Source organism: Cyprinus carpio, chromosome B25 (assembly GCF_018340385.1).
Source record: "Cyprinus carpio isolate SPL01 chromosome B25, ASM1834038v1, whole genome shotgun sequence".
In the NCBI taxonomy this organism is placed as follows: Eukaryota; Metazoa; Chordata; class Actinopteri; order Cypriniformes; family Cyprinidae; genus Cyprinus; species Cyprinus carpio.
This window is the reverse complement of record NC_056621.1, coordinates 3,791,276-3,809,599: the sequence shown is the minus strand read 5'-3', so window position 1 is coordinate 3,809,599 and position 18,324 is coordinate 3,791,276. Positions and strand designations below refer to the sequence as shown.

Here is an 18,324-nt window from a genome sequence, read left to right as displayed (position 1 = left end):
TAAATGTTTCTTGAGCAGCAAATCAGCACATTAGAATTTCTGAAGGATCATGACATTTTACTATATATCCAAATAGAAAACAGTTATTTTTAATTGTAATAATATTTTACAATATTACTGTTTTTACTGTATTTTGATCAAATAAATGCAGCTTTCTAAATGCAATCTTACCAACCCCAACTTCTGAACGTGGTGTAAATTATTGCATAAATGCAAAAATGTTGAGCAAAAATGACAACACAAATATGTGAATTTCTAATAACGTAACTGAATAAATGCTAAAAATGCTCTGATAACCTTTTATGTTGTTAAGAATTTGACCATTTCAGGAATGAACAGAAAATTCACTCTAATTGAGTTTAAAATCCGGGTTTATACATTTTTAGAATGTTTGAACATTATTAGAATGTTTGAAGTTCAGGATAACGTTGAAAACATTCTGTCAATGTTATTTTAATGAACAACTTAATCTAGGAACATTATTATTCATTATAAAATACTGTTTCTTCTAGACTTTAGCATGCAAATTAATGGAAGCCGTTTCAGAGTAACTAACTAAAAGTTACTACTAGAAATCATGTAGCTCTTACCATGACAAAAGTTTACACCGCTAGCTTTCTATTACAGAACGTCCCTTTAAACTAACTTTTTGAGAACTTTGTTACCAGCTTTAAAAAATGTAATATTAAAAGAACAATCGATTCTTACAATGTTTTCTTCAAACACTGTGAGAACATTCATCAAAAACGAATACTTTCATAAGAATCAATGAACATGAATGTTCCAGAGCTTGTGTTCCCGCAGGAGAAGTGAAGCACCTGATCACAAGAGTGTCACTCCAGTGGCAGCTATATTTAGCATCCCTCAGCCACTGTCTGTCTGTGATGAGACAGCAGGCGCTGCTCTGAAAAACCAGGTCCTCGAACCCAATGAGAGATTCGTGAAACGCATGAGACGACAGAAGTCAGATGACGCTGCGACCGTGAACGCTACGGGAGCCCCTGAGAGACCTGAGGAGGCGGCGGCCGGATAATTAAAAAAGAAATTAGAAAGAAGATGAGTCTATAAAGAACAAAGAGCCTTGTTAATTGTCTTTTAGCACAGCATTAATGCACCAGACTGCAGGAGGGTAACAGAGCATGATGGGTAAAAAGTTTGTTTTTAAAGGAATAGTTCAGCCTATTTTGACATTATGTTCCTTTGTAGATTTTAAAATCCACTGAGCCCTTTGTTTTGCACTTTGACATTGTTTATTCACTCGAAACTGAAGGCTGAAAATTAAAACTAAAAAGTGCTACTTGAAATAAAAATAAAAAACTATAAATTTAAAATAAAATATTTAAAATATTTAGTTTCCAAGGCAACATTTAAATTTTAATATTTAATACAAACATTTTATATTCATGTTTAGTTTAACTTGAACTGAAATATAGCTTTTTTTCTAAGCTATATAGACATAAGAAAAATTATAAAATAAAAATTACAATTTATAAAACTTTAATGGAAATTAAATTGAAAAGAGTAAATATAACATTTAAATCTAATTTAATATATTAAATTAAAAAAAAAAAACACTGAAATGTTACCATTTTGTCATTTTATGGGAAAGAGATGGGTTTAAAAAAAAAAATTTTTTTTTGGTGAACTTCCTTTAAATTAGCACAAACTTCCACAGGTGAATATTTAATTTGGTAATAATTGTCCCAAACAAAACCATACACTTGATAACATCTGATTTATTCAAAACTAAAATGATATCTTTAAAACTTAAACTTTTTAAACCCTGGTGGATACAGGAAAAAAAAAAAGATACAATCAAGTGTTATTCTCTTAAACTTTATCTTTGAGAACATCTGGCTGAACATTAACACACTTCAGAAGGATTCTTATGTTAGGATTTATTATCCTCCATTTCCCAGAATTCTTCCATTCAAAGGCCAGTTTAAATTTACTGTTGTTTGCTGACTCTGATCAACCATTAAAAACGTAATAAATTTACTATAAATGTTTAAAACACATGCAAACACGGCCAGGATGTTGTACGTCATAAATGTAAACTTGAGGGCGAGATTTCAAAGTAGAAAGCATGATATTACCAAAAACATAAATCAGAGTACTGCACAAAGAGGAAGTGCTTGTTGAAAATGTACGCCCATTCATCCAGCATTGGCGCCTGCTGAAGGTGTGTTTGTGTGCGACACCTGACAGGATTTACAATACACTTATATTACAATGTTCCCCTTGCATATACTCCAGGCTGATGTTTGTGTGATTTGAGAAGAGGTCGAGTGTCTGTCATCAACACAAACGTCCATCTTCCGCGTCCCGTCTGGAATACTCGAAACTGCTCGGTCTCTGGCCGGTTCATCCACATCAGCGAGGACAAAAGGTGTTCTTGTCACTGAAGCAAGCCATTCGCATTCATCCCAAGAATTCCTCCGTGATCCGCTGGCTTTCTGTAAAGCACTAAACAGCATTCCACCTCTAATCCATGAGATTCAAACGTGAGATAAGACAATTACAGCTGTGTATCTGACCCCATCTGGGTCGACCCCGTCAGCTTCCTGTTCATATCCAACACTCTTTACATGATTCCAAACATGGAGAAACCGGCCTCAGATCAGAAAGCGTTTATCAGAAATCACTCAAGGGACTGGCTCTAAACGAGTGTTTATGCGTGGCCAGTAATGAATGAGCGTCTGAGCTGATAAGGAGGTTTTCACACACCAACACTCACGCAAGCCGTTCCACAATCTACAGATTAGACTTACATCAACATGCCAGAGAAGCAAACAATGGAGGAGGGCGAAGAATGTGACTTATTCAACACTAGTTCTACTTGCTGAAATGTAATGCCTCTAAGCATACAAGATTTGTACATTTTAAGCTTTCGCTCTTCATTCTTGGCATTTGACTACCTTAAAAGCTTAATTCACGCAATGCCACAATTGCTATTGTTTACTCTCCCCTAATGTCATTCTTAACCAGCATGGTGCTAATTATTTATAAGAATTTTCACACAGTTCCATTCCAATCAACAGTTTATAGTGACCTCTAAACAGATATAAATGTAATATCATTTTAAAAATGTATTTAACAAGGTAAAAAAAAAAAGAATTAAATTAAAAGGCATGAAAGAGATTCTTAATGGAATAAATAAATAAATAGCAGAGTTTATTTCATTTTAAGATAACATATTTTTACTCGCATATATATTTGAGATTTGGTAAACATTACATTTAACACTGTTATAAAATTTTCATTTTATTTTAAAGACTACATTTAAGTGAGCTTTAGATGATTGGAAAGGCATATTAAAAGAAAAAAATACACAAGAAATAAACATGCACAATTAAATACGCAATATTTGTCATACATATCCAATATGGATTTAAATATTTGGAAATGTTATAATGAATCAACCTAAATTTTGATCGGTCACACAAAGCTATTATATAATTTGAAATGCAACTTTAAGAGTCTTTAAAAATCCTGTATTAGTGCTTTAAAATTCTGAAACATAATCGAAAAATCTAATTTTAGGTGAAGTTTCCTTTAAAATCATTTCAATCACAGTCTAAACCCAATCTCCTGTGAGAGTAATCTAGTCCGTCTTCACTTTCACCAGAGTAAAGACTGAAACTCTACAGGGAAAAATACAACTCTGAAGGGAAGACTTGGATAACACACACACACACACACACACACACAGATACGCACTGACACACATTCACAGACTACAGATGCTGTGTGAGCCATGATGGACTCTGTCTACCCCTCTGAGGGACTGGGCATTGTGGGTAATATGACATTATTAGAATGTATCCAGCATCAGGAATACATTACATCGCCTGAAGACCATGAGAGAAGCAATTACGCTGTAAATGGAGTCTGTCAGCAATCATCAGTCCTGCACAGACAACCGGCAAAGAACCGCAATTAGACATTTAGCCGCTTTGAATCGACAGCGTGAACTGACAACAAGCCTCATTGGAGGAAGCCGAGAGAGACGAGGTCGGGACGCGGCGCACACGAGCTGAAGGGGGGAGTTAGCGGCTTAAACAGGTCATGATTAGTCTGCTCAGCTCTTTGATACGATCAATTCAATCTTTATGGAATGCGTCGTTTCAAATTACAGTGGGTGGGATCGAAGCGGAGAGGATGCATTACAACAGACGGCAGCAGAACGGGGCTGAAGCTCAACCAATCTGAAGGAAATTCTATCAAGACAATGGCTCTGGTATAAACACTAATTAGCTGCCTACATAGACAGCATTTTAATCTGCCATCGGCATGATCACGATATGAACACCAAATGATGCTGCAAAAATCTTTTCATCTCATTTCATCCAGGATTTTTATTATTATTTTTTTTTTGGTAAAAAAAAGTGCTGTCAAACGATTAATCACGATTAATCACATCCAAAATAAAAGTTGTTGTATACATTATATATGTATGTGTACTGTGTATATTTATTATGTGTATATATACACACACACACACACACTTTCTACATATTATATATATATATATAATATATATATATATATATATATATATATATATATATATATATTAATATTATATATAGGGTGACTATATACATTTTTAATATATTTCTTATTAATGTTAAATATTCTGTTATATTTTAACCTATAGGCTACATAACTATATTAATGTAATTACAAATAAAATGTATGTTAATGTTCAGGTAATATATTAGAATTGTAATTAAAAATAAAAAAATTATGTAAATATTTTTAAATACTTACATAAATATATACATATATTTTTAGCATTCACAAAAGAAACACATGCATGCTGGACAGTTTTGCTCTGCTTGAATACATATACTTTCATTCTCTCTTTCTGGATTTCATTTCTTAAAGCACTTTCCATCTACAATTCCCAAATTGTATTCCAAAATAAAATGCATAAAAGAAAGAAAAACATCATTAATTTTGTATGGGCCGCAGCAGGGATGGAGCTTTATCCCCAATCTTATTAGGGCAGCAACTGTCAGAAAAGAGGCTTCCTAAATACAACACCTACACAATCCTCCAATCTGATTCACAGATGTCAAGGTCAGTCTCCTGTGTGCTTTCATCAGGATCAAAGAATACAAGATTAGATTTTCACAACCACTGCACCAAACTATTCGACACAATGCTAAGGGCATCAGTGTTGTTACTGTTAACTTAAACTATCCAAAATCATTTTCAATAATTGAAATAAAGCTGAAATAAAATCAAATATAAATTCTGGATGTTTACATACATACATATATATACATCCATATATACACACAAACACATATACAGTACAGGTCAAAAGTTTGGAAACATTACTATTTTTAATGTTTTTGAAAGAAGTCTCTTCTGCTCATCAAGCCTGCATTTATTTGATCAAAAATACAGAAAAAAACAGTAATATTGTGAAATATTATTACAACTTAAAATAATAGTTTTCTATTTGAATATACTTTAAAAAAATAATTTATTCAATTGATGCAAAGCTGAATGTTCAGCATCATTACTCCAGCCTTCAGTGTCACATGTAACATCCAGTCTATCACATGATCATTTAGAAATCATTCTAATATTCTGATTTATTATGAGTGTTGGAAACAGTTCTGCTGTCTAATATATTTGATGAATAAAAGGTTTAAAAAGAACTGCATTTATTCAAAATAAAAAAAAAAAATTCTAATAATTTATATTCTAATAATATATTTTTCTTTACTATCACTTTTTATCAATTTTAACACATCCTTGCTGAATAAAAGTATTGCTTTTATTTAAAAAGAAGAAAGAAAAAAAAATTACTGACCCCAAATTACTGACCAGTAGTGTATATTGTTATTACAAAATATTTATATTTTAAAAACATAACTTCTTTTTTTATTTTTTTTATTTTATTTTTTTACTTTTTATTCATCAAAGTATCCTAAAAAAGTATCACGTTCTGAAAAAAAATATTAAGCAGCAGAACTGTTTCCAACTTTGATAATGAATCATCATATTAGAATGATTTCTAAAGGATCATGTGATAATGATCCTAAAAATTCAGCTTTGCATCACAGAAATAAATGATAATTTAAAGTATAATAAATTTAAAAACAATTTATTTTGATCAAATAAATGCAGGCTTGATGAGCAGAAGAAACTTCTTTCAAAAACATTAAAAATAGTAATGTTTCCAAACTTTTGACCTGTACTGTACATCCATATATATATATATATGCATATGCACAAAAGAAAAGGGTGTATATATACATAATACATTTCTGGTGTATTTCTTATAAATATAAAATATTCTGCTATATTTTAAACCATATAATACATACACATATAATACAATGTAATTACATAAAAAATAAACAAACAACTAAATAAATAAAACAATTAATTAATTAATGTGCACAAAAGAAAGTGGTGCAAACACTTAAACTTAAAAAAAAACCTAATACTTTAGAAATGTTGCCTTGTACTAAGTGCAAGCAATAAAATTACCTAAACTGAAATTAAAAGTAAAAAGAAATATTTAAGAAAATAAAAGCACAAAGTAAAAATTAAAATAAAATGAAAATAAAAACTACAAAAAAAGCTAATTAATATTTTATTAATTTGAAGTGTCATTTATGTCATTTTCAAGTTTAATTCTCCAGGTAAGTGGTTAACCCTTAATCTTAGTATGATCACTAGTAATAGTAGTGTTTAGTGGCAAAGATCACTATTAATCCAATCCACTGTATGCTGGCAGACATCGGTCAGTTCTGCTGTTGACCTTGAAAGCCTTGGGTTTGGTGTGTTTGGATGCAGATTGTAGATCAGTATATGCAGTAATACAACCCCAGTGTGTAAGGGGATCAAACGCAGAGGGTTAGGAAATCAAAAGAGACAAAGCGGCAATAAAAAGCATGTAACAGCTTTCTGCACGTCCACAATGCAAACATCGTCAAACCCACGGCTGAAATCACATCAGGGTGAAGCAGCAGCACACAGAGGGAGTAATAATGAATGACAGAGCTCTGTAGCCCTGACAGCCCATTTACATGCCGTGACAATCCAGTCCTTTCTACATTATTCATGTCCTCCGCATGACAACGGCCAACCCTCCTCAGGAGAACCGGGCGGGGGAGAGGACAGCGGCTATCAGGTAAACTCTGTAAGGCAATTTACTGCGTGTGACTTTAGACGAAGCCATGTTCCAGATAAGAGCATCATAACTATGCAAAATGACACAATGGCCACGTGGGAACGGCACACGGCTCTGTGATATCCATTTACACAGGCATCAGTAATTACCTCCGCCGGATAATACGGATATTTTACGCTGAGGAATTTGGACAGACGTTGAATAGACGATAGCGCGATTAAGAGCAACTGAATGGATTCTTTCTGTGTGCTCTGTGGCGCTGATCCGTTACGAGTTTGCTTTAGTATGCCAAAGCACGCCGAGGAAGGCCGACTGCTGCCAGTGTGGATCCGAGAGAGAATCTGTGGTCCCACTGAAATGCTCTGATCACATACCTGTACAAATTCCTTGCATCCAGCCAAGACTTTGACAGGGAGATGTATGATTCTCTGTGCCAACATGATTTATTGGTGTTTTTTTCTCATGGGTTCGGGCAAAGACACAGTTCTGATACGCTTACCTCTCGTCAACTGGCCGGCCGTTAAACGTCCAGCGAATCACTGGCACAGGGTATCCCTTCATGACGCATGGCAACAACACGCTCTCCCTGACAACCTTCGCCACAGCAGCTGGGCCCTGGAGAGTCTCCAGTTTTTCTTCAACACCAGAATCTGCAAAAACACACAAAAATAGCACAAATGTGACTATAAAAATATATCAGTTAACTCACAATTCAATTAATAAAAGTAATAATAATAATATTATATTTATTTATGGTAATATATTTAATGTATAGTAATGTATAATGTATAGTATTAATTATAATATATGTATAATAGTATAATAACTAATTAGTTAACTTTAAAATGTTATAATAAGTGTGTATAAATATATTTTAATTTATATAAATAGAGTATCATCTCATGAACATTTGAAAAAGTATTATTTAATCAATCAAAAAATGTATTTATTTTTATTCTACTTAATTTTATAACATCTTCAAGATGCTTCAAGAGACCTAGCTGCAAAGCTCCCTGAAAAACTATGTGCAAGTGCACCGAGGACAAAAGATGCTCACACCAAATGTTGATTTAATTTAGTTAATAGAAGTTAATTGATAAAGAAAATTTATTTTTGACAGCATCCTCATTTTACAGTGTTTTTACACAAGTGCCTAAAACTTTTAACAGTACTGTAGCTTTGCAGGTAGGTCTCTTGAAGCATCTTGGAGACATTGACACAGTTCTTCTGGATTGAGTCTGTCTCAGTTTGTTCTGTTTCTTCATGTCATCTCAGACAGACTGATGATGATCAGATCAGATCTCTGTGTGGAGCACTGGCTGCTCTCAGACAAAAATCTCACTGGATTATTACAACTAATGTAAACTGATTTCCTACTGACACACTTCAGCAAAAGATAGAAATAACTGACTCAAAACCATTTTAGAAGGTGACAATACTAGTGTTTTCTAATCATTTTGGCCACCACTGTGTGTGTATACATACATGTATAAATACATATATCACATTTTTTTTTTAACCTGTTAAAATAACTTAGTTCTGAAGTGTTTACAATCATAGCGCACTGTGTCTGTCTGTACCTGCAGACACCTGTAGTTCTGCCTCCTCTGTGGTTTTGGCCGGTCCCAGGCCGTCTATGGTGCAGCGGTAGAGTCCGGCGTCGCTCTGGGAGGCGTTGCTGATGACCAGAGCTCCGCTGGGCAGCTGTATGACCCTGCCGTCCAGCTCCACGGGCCGACCATCCCTCTCCCAGCGTGTGAACGGGACGAGCTCTTCGGTCACCTCGCAGCTCAGCATCTCAGTGCCGCCCATCCGCACCGACACGCCCTCCGGCTGACTGAGGAACCGCGGAAGTCCTGCGAGAACGAACAGATCAGCTGCGTTACACTCATACAGTAAAGCTCATTTAATCTCTACACTGACAGAACGATGAAAATAAGCGAGAACAATTCAAATAACCAACCTCGAGGAGCTACAGATGGAGATTAGATGCTTTGCTAACTCTGGAGAAATTAAGTAAATAACACTAATGGTCTCGTCAAACTAATTAGCAAATAAACTTGGGAGACGAGCAGCCATTAAGCATGTTTGAACAGCACGGCGGAGGGTTTGTTCACGACCATATCCCACTCATTTTATTAATACACTGATTAATGCATACTAATTAACTGAAGAGGCTCATTTCAATGGAGAGAAACGGATTTGTCTTCGAGTTCCAGTTTAACTCACCAACTTGCTCGTTTAAATAGAATTTATTCAAAGCCTGCCCGAAGTAACATAAGTCTCAAATAACGAATAAAAGAAGTTTTAAAAGGAAATATATGCTTAATGACCCTTGACTATTGAGTGATTACACACACACACACACACACACACACACACACACACACACACACACACACACACACACACACACACAACTAAAATAATAATAATAATAATAATAACAGTGAAAAAAAAATTCCAAATTCTTGTTGTTTTCATCCTTTGTTGTGAACATGACAAAGGTAAGTAATGTATGTAGAAGAGAAAAATTTAATCAACAAGTACTCATTTAGCACAAGAGTGCACTAAATATTTAATATTTCATATAAAAGGAAAAATACAACTCTTTGTGCCATTAATTGCTATGAAACTTCATCAAAAGATGAAGCCCAGATAAACAGATCTTAAACACCACTGAGAATCCTTACACACAAAAAAAGATTGTTATTTCTCTCTCGTCTTTAATCTCCTGCTATCAAGCCTGCAGAAGTTCAAAGATGTTCCTGAAGTTTGTGGAAGAGCTTTATAATTCACCGTGCAGACTGCACTCTCCCTAACAGCTGAATGTATGAGAGCCCAGAGCGTCTCTGACATCCTAATGCTCTCCTGGGCTATTTATGTGTCCTGGCTGATGTAGGACTTGTTGTGGTCTAGAAGCACTAGAGTGGTGTGTGTGTGTGTGTGTGTGTGTGTGAGAGAGAGAGAGGTCTGCTGACAGGTCTGTAAATTAGCTCGAGCCTACGACCCGATTCACAGACACACACACACACACACACACAGTGCTTTTAACGGCACACAAAATCCCAGAGCGCCAACACAACAGGCCTGAAGACATGACACTCAAACCGTTCTCCTTCAGTGAAGATGTGCGACTGCATCAGGACTCAAGGTGGGCAAATAAGGACACAACAATGTGCTGTTGGCAGACGGAGCCACTGTGTGTAAACACTTTACTGAGCCTGTCAGAGAGAAACTCGCACAGTCCACATATGCAAACATACATTCAGACTAGACAAACACACTGACAAAACCATCATAAACACACTGACAAACTCTACCAATACACACACGCATTCATTCATATGCACACACACAAAAACTCTAACACTGCTTAATTTACTTAAACTAGCACTAGTACTACTAAACTTAAGTTGGCAGTTGTTCAAACCTGTGGCACTAAGTATTATATTTCAGCATTGTGCAAAAAATCTTTCAGATCACCTTTGCAAGCACATATCAACATACAAGACATTGTGCATTGTGTTGGCTAGTTTCGTACCCATGTTCCTCTAGTGCATTCATTCACTGAATCACACAGAATCTGTGGCTCTGAGTTGTGAAGCTGAGCGACAGAATATCAAACAGCTGCTCTGTCAGCCTGCTGGTATTTTGAGAAGGAATACATGAAAATCCCAGCACACCACACACACACACACACTGGAGGAGTGAAGATGCCAGTGTATCTGCCTGCAGCCCACACAGAAAACAAACACAAGTGTGTGAGAGAGTGCGTGTTTGTGCAAGCGTGCAGCTCCAGCAAATAATGTCGTGTGTGATCCATCCACATGCTGTATGCACGTCTGCAAAGATCCAGCCTCCGATCTCACTGCATCCATCCCTGATGTGACGGAGAGACACCGGAGGGGAATCATTAAACACAGCTTGGAGCCGTCTACAGCCTGAAGGCAGACAAATCCATCCACACACACACACACACACGCACGCACACGCGCGACAGACATTCACACAACAGCTCTGAGGCCAGTTCATATTTCTCTCACTGGAACGTGTGATTCTGTTCTGTTCTTTCACTCGGAGTTATGAATGAACAGGACTTCCTAGACTTTCTAAGTGCTGCGAGCTTTACAATACATCACAGCGCTAAGAGCAGCTATGCTAGTGATAGAGCGATATATCAAATTCAGTGCAGATGAGACGGGGTCACCTATATATACACCTGATTTAACTACATTTAAAAAAAAATAAGAATTTTTGCCGCAACCAATGTTAATTTAGTCAACACAATTATTGACAGAAAAGTTTTATAATGCAGAGCGTTTTTACATTTTTATTCTGTTAATAATAATGACAAAAAATGCCATTGTGATTATAATTAAATGATTTTAAATTAAATAAACTGCTGATGAAGATATAATGAGGAAATAAATTACAGTGGGTAACTAACAACATACTACTAATTATTATTTATATTTTTTTAACAAAAAAAATCTAGAAAATGAGATTCTTTAAATAATTCAATCTCAGTCATTGTCACAATGTATAATTACAATGTTATTTCAGTTTTTAGATAATATATACAATGTTTATTCAATTATTTTATATAAATGAATAATTTGCATACATTTCTCATCAACTAAAATGTTATTTTTATAAACGAAACTAAAATGTACCATTTACTAAAAAACGGACAATTAGACTAATTTGAAAAATGTTACAATTCAAGATTAAAATGGACATGATTATGAATTAAGAATAAAATCCACCCTGGATTAAATATATAACAAACAAAGGTACATTTTGCAATTTAGATATTTTTTTTTTCTTGCAAATTCAAAAGTATATCTCTCACAATTCTGACTTTTTTTTTTTAATTTCATGTTTAATTTATTTCTTACAATTGCAAGTTACAAACTTGTTTTTTTTTTCTAGAAATCCAAAGTATACATCTCCCAATTACTAACCTGCAAATGCAAGGCATAAACTCATAATTCTAAGAATAAAAAATAATAGATACAGATATAAACTCACAATATAATTTTTTTTACTCAAAATTGTGAACTTGTATCTTACAATTGCAATTTATAAGCTTTCATCTCACATTTAATAACTTGCAATTACATGATATAAATTCATAATTCTGAGAAAAAAAGTCAGAATCAAGAGATAAAAAGTTCATATTGTGAGTTTATATTTCACAATTCCAAAAAATAAAAAATAAAAGAACTCGCAATTGCAAGAAAAATCTCTTAATTGTGAGATAAAGAGTCACAATGGCCATGTATGGAAATTAGCTTCTATATAAAGTCTCAAGAAACCATTTGCACTGTAAAGAATCTTCTGTGTAATGAAAAGATTCCATAGATGTTCCTCCATGGAGTGAATGAGAACACACTCAGCTATCAGATTCCCAGAGCTGACACATGCACACGTGAGAAATAGTAAGATGTTGTCACATTAGATATCAGCCTCTTTCCAAAGGGCTGGTGAGGATCGAGGCCTCCTCTGTCTCTCTGTCCCCTCCTCACATTCCACCGCCGAGCAAACAGACAGAAAAAGCTCCTCCATTCATCCGTGGATTTCATCTGCCCTCCACAAACATTCGCTCCTCCGGTTCCCTCGCACTTCCCCCGCATGTCCGAGCGCTCCAAGAGCAACACGAGACCTCACACGCGCTCACGGGGGGAGTGTAAACAGGGCAGGCGCTAACAGGACACTCCCGAGACCACACAGGGTCCCATTCAGATGCACGACGCGGCTCAGAGCTGCCACACAAACAGCTTTCAGTGTGACGGACGGCGGTTGCTGCAACAGCCAAGACGCTTGTCTTTTGATGGAAGGGGCAAATTAGGACCCAACTCCTGGTTTACATGTGAAACAGGGTGATATTTTTTAGGGATGCTCCGATACCACTTTTTCCAGTATTCGGCCGATACCGATACTTTTATTTTTGGTACTTGCCGATAATTGCTATAATAATGCAGGGGACCACTCGTTACAAATCTTTCAGAAATATAAGTAGTGTTTTTTTCATTTGAAACGTGCTGTGATTCATACTCCAAAGTGACTCACATAATACAGAAACACTCATGTAACAAGCAAAACATGCACATTGTGCGCATGTATGTTATTTTATTTATATTTAATTAATATAAATATATAATTTTTTAACTAAAATACTTCCATTGACAACTGAAATTGACAAACTCTTTAAAAATAATTCGACTATAATAAACTATAAAAACTATTTAAAAATTGACTTTTTTATGTACCTTCAGACTTTCTTCTGAGCGACACAAAAGATGTTTTAAATTATCTTTAAGGTGTCCAAAATGTTATGATTTTTAGATAATATATGAAATGTTTATTTATATGTGATATAAATATATAATTTTGCACTGATTTCTTATTTTTATTATTAAAATTGACTTTAAAGTGACCCAGTTCTATGAAGCTTCAATGGACAAAATAGCAGCAAAAAAGTACTTCATATGCCATTTAAATTTTATTTTTAAGTATTATGTTTACATTTTTCTGAAGTCATACAACAATACTCATGTAAAACAATATATACTATAGTAAATCTCAGCTGCATAAATTATGATTATATAATTGCAAATATGTATACTGAATTATCGCACAGCTCTATATAGACTGAACAAAAATTTGGTGTAGAAACAATTTTCACTCAGGAATTGTGAGCAAATTTCACAAACAGTTAAAAAGAAACAAAGTAACACATTAAATTAATGCCTTCAGACGTCTTGGAATATTGTGCAGGGACTATATTTACTCTTGAATTTCTGATCTTAAGTTAAGAGTAAATCTGAGACTAAGTAATGCAGTCAGATGCTAAACTTCACATGGTAGATGAGAACAATAACCACGGCAGTAATACAAATATTTTCAAGCCCTAAAGCTAAAACCGCACTGAAAGGTGTGAAAAGCGTTAGAGACAGACTGCAGGAGCATAATGAGTCTGAGGACAGAAACGCTCTGACAAACGAGCGGCTCGAATCGATACGTGTGCTTCACTAATGTAAAATCAATCACAGGAGAGGAGGAGAGGAAGTGAGAGCCCTCAACACTGAAACAAAGAGGAGCTGCCATTGTTGGTGGAGGAAACGCTTGAATATAAATGATTGTGCCACTGCGACAGCTGTCACTATGGCAACACAAACATCTGGAGCACATGTGTGGGAAAATGATTCAACATTTGATGCATTTAAATGCAAACACGCAGTGTGCTTTCATTTACATCTCTGGGACTGAGGAGAACGCCTCTAATATGTTGGTTTATTTGTATTTGGAGTAACTAAGTAAACACTGATGCTACTAATCTACATTCAGTAGCTTTCTTCGAAATAGATTCACATATTCAAAGTCATTCTATATCATGTAAAATGAACAAATATATACCACATTTAATATATAAATGAGTTAAAGTTACGAAGTTGACGTATTTCTCATGGGGGACACCCAAATCCACTAATTAACTCATTGTTTGTGACCCAGAAAAATGGCACTCTGATTCAAAATACATAGCATACTACATTTTTTTTCAGAAGAGTGTGATTATAGTTCGCCTACTTTAAATGATAAGTAGCCTGGCACAGTTCGGATTCAAAGCATCTTCCCTCACGTCGCTCTCTTTCTGCTTTTAACATTCAGGCTTATTATCCAGGAGTGTAAAGGACTTCGGCACGCCATCAGAGCTCTCACCAATGCTCTGTGTTTAAGGACAAACACAGACCTTAAAACCAGAGCACTGCAACCCGTTCCTCGAAAATAGGAAAGAAATGTTCAAAGATGTAAATATATGCATGTGAAATTACCCACGGCCTTCTGTAAATAACTCCTGAAGGCAAATGAACTGTGAGCTGCAAAGTTTCACACGTGAGCCAACGATCTCCAGCATAACGTGACTGTGTTAATCTTTAACATTTTAGTGATTGTGTAATGACCGCAGAGTAATGACATATATGCTGTGTTTACTGACGGTGTTAATGGAGTCACAGAGCCGGCCACAGCATTAATTCACTTCCAGTGTTAATGGGGAAAGCAGTGAATGCTGTTAATGCAGTTAATGCAGATAGCAGAGTGGTGTTCGTTTTAAAAAGGTCCAGATGCATTAGCTGAAACCAGATGAAGTATACGGTGCAGCTGTAGGCACTCAGGATGAGTTCAGGTCTAGAAAGCTTTCGTTGAAAAGCACAGCACCTTAATGAATGCAGAAAGACTAGACGTCAAAAGAGTCATTTCATTTCATAATTAATTTTCTTTCACCATTCAGTTTGATAGATATTTGTACTAGATAGACATACTCTGAATGGCAAAACTCCCTGTCCAGTCCAGCCAGACCATAATTCAGTAATACTGCTACTTTGATGAAAGTCAGCAAGCAAACATTTGTCAATATAAAAGTCATTAAAGAAAGTCTTAAAGGCACAGCAGCATTAAATTAAAAATAAATAAATAAAGTGTTAAATTAAATCTGACTGGTGAGGCTGAGAATCAGGATTGGTGAGACCGAATTTATCCTTGTGGCCAAATACAAAAAAAAAAAAAAAAAAAAAAAAAAAAATTAACAATAATAATAATAATAATAAAAAAAAAAATCATTATTAATTTATAAAACCAGCCATAAGGGTAAATTTTTTTAAACTGAGATTTATGCATCAGCTGAAAGATGAATAAATAAGCTTTTTATTGATGTATGGTTTGTTAGGAGGACAATATTTGGCTGAGATTAAGATTATTTGAAAATCTGGAATCTGAGGGTGCAAAAAAATCTAATTATTGAGAAAATCACCTTTAAAGTTGTCCAACTGAAGTTGCATATTACTAATCAAAAATTAAGTTTTGATATTTGCAGCATTAAATTAAAAATAAATAAATAAAGTGTTAAATTAAATATTAAAAATAATATGAAAAAGCATTTGTAATTATGACAGAAACCTTGTAAAAATATACAAAATAAAACATTAAAAATAAAAGAATAAAAATGAAAATAAAACAGAATAAATGCATTGTTAATAAAAAATGTTTAAAATCATAAAATCCATTAAAAATACAAAATAAAATAAAATAAAAACTAATATGAAAGATTATAAAATAAAAATGATTTTAAACTGAACTGTACAGTATATATATATCAGTGGCGTTCCATCCATATAAGCTGCGAATGCTCCGCACAACCAGGCCATTTGAGAGAATAAGTTCACGGGATAATTCATATAAACATGATTATGAGTTGATCCCTTGTCATTTGAAATATAACTTAAAGCTTAAAGAGTTAGGAATAAATACGTAAAATGATTTATTTGCTAAACGGCAGTCATCTTCTGTAAATCTACGTCAGTGACGGAAGCTTCCAGGTAAGCAGATTCTACGCAGCTTTCTCGCTATGACTCTTCAGGATTGTCGTGTGTTTTCAGGGATTTGCTGGTCTGCGGCTGATTTCATGCGTGAGTTAAGCTGTCCGCGAAGCACTCGCCCAAGCCGAAAAATGTGCTGTTGCTGTCAGATCTCGATTGACGAGAATCACATCATGTTTGATGCAAAACCAACTCGACTGAATTAAAAGAAAAAAAAAAACACTGTAACAGTCCACTGAAAACATATCTTCTTAAATTTTTTTGGTCACAGACAACATATGTTGAAGATATAGTGTGAACGTTATTGCCTAAGTGGTAAATAAAAAATGTTTATAAAAATGTGGGCTATATAATGTATGCTCGTGTCGCTTACAGTTAAAGGTTGCAACGTTACTTTGCAATTTTTTTTATATATTTGGGTATTTGGCATGTTACTGGAGTAGTGTCAACTGGGTGGGAGCTTTAACTTGGCGGTTTTTACTTGGAAAACCAGCTATATTTGTCTAGCATTCATATAACAATGGATAAACCTGAAACGACAGAAGAAGGACTGGAGATGAATTTCATTTACAAATAAAGTAGGAATGTGCATGCTTTTAAATCAACACCTGCCACTGTGTTTTATATTTGTCATTTGTGATCCCTTTTTGAATGTCCTAAAAGCCGAAGGGGTGGGGGTTCTTATTACTCAGCATACCACTGATATATATATCTATATATATCCTCTTCATATCCACAATAACACAGCAAATTAAATTGGACAGGCCAGAACCAGACCAACAAGATGCATAATACTTGCAGATCTGAAGGTGAACTCATTAAAGAGGAGACACAGCAGGAAGTCAAGGACGATAGAGAACATGAGGTGGAGAGATCATCCAGTCATCATTAAACTCCATGATGGAGGCCGCTGACAGGCCAGATCTTACAAAAGGTCAGCGCTCATCTCCAGACGACTGCACACAGGTCACTCAGACTGCTGTAGAGATGAGCAGTCTAAAGTGAGATCGGAGCCCTCAGCGTCTGCTGGAGCAGTGGGCATGAGTTCGTGTTCTCCTCTGATAGACGTGGGGTGAGACGAGACCACAAATGATAAAGGTCAAACGTGTCTGCTTCAACCGGAAGTTAATGTATTCCTGTTTCAAGATCAGTCATTCCACTTACAAATGATTGATGAATGAGCAGGTGAAGAATCTGACTGGTGAGGCTGAGAATCAGGATTGGTGACACCGAATTTATCCTTGTGGCCAAATACCAAAAAAAAAAAAAAAAGAAAAAATATTATCAATAAAAAAAAAAAAAAAAAAAAAAATATCATTATTAATTTATAAAACCAGCCATAAGGGTCAATTTTTTGAAACTGAGATTTATGCATCATCTGAAAGATGAATAAATAAGCTTTTTATTGATGTATGGTTTGTTAGGAGGACAATATTTGGCTGAGATTAAGATTATTTGAAAATCTGGAATCTAAGGGTGCAAAAAAATCTAAATATTGAGAAAATCACCTTTAAAGTTGTCCAAATGAAGTTGCATATTACTAATCAAAAATTAAGTTTTGATATATTTACAGTAAGAAATTTACAAAATATCTTCATGGAACATGATCTTTACTTAATATCCTAATGATTTTTGGCATAAAAGAATAATTGATAATTTTGACCCATACAGTGTATTTTTGGCTATTGCTTCAAATATACCCCAGCGACTTAAGACTGCTTTTGTGATCCAGGGTCACTAATGAAAGAAAAAAGATTCTAAAATAAAATGAAATAACATGAAAAA

At 34.8% G+C, this 18,324-nt stretch overlaps 1 protein-coding gene across 3 annotated transcripts in view; it reads right to left on the bottom strand.

Moving 5' to 3' along the window:
* The window catches only part of LOC109097466 (neogenin), a 123,426-nt gene that overhangs the window by 52,430 nt on the left and 52,672 nt on the right, over positions 1 to 18,324 (bottom strand). For all 3 annotated transcript variants that reach the window (XM_042753660.1, XM_042753658.1, XM_042753659.1), the window contains exons 3-4: positions 8,740 to 9,015; positions 7,659 to 7,809 (exon numbers count right to left, since the gene is read on the bottom strand). In XM_042753660.1, the coding sequence (XP_042609594.1) occupies positions 7,659 to 7,809; positions 8,740 to 9,015 (427 nt within the window). The remainder of the gene's footprint in view (positions 1 to 7,658; positions 7,810 to 8,739; positions 9,016 to 18,324) is intronic.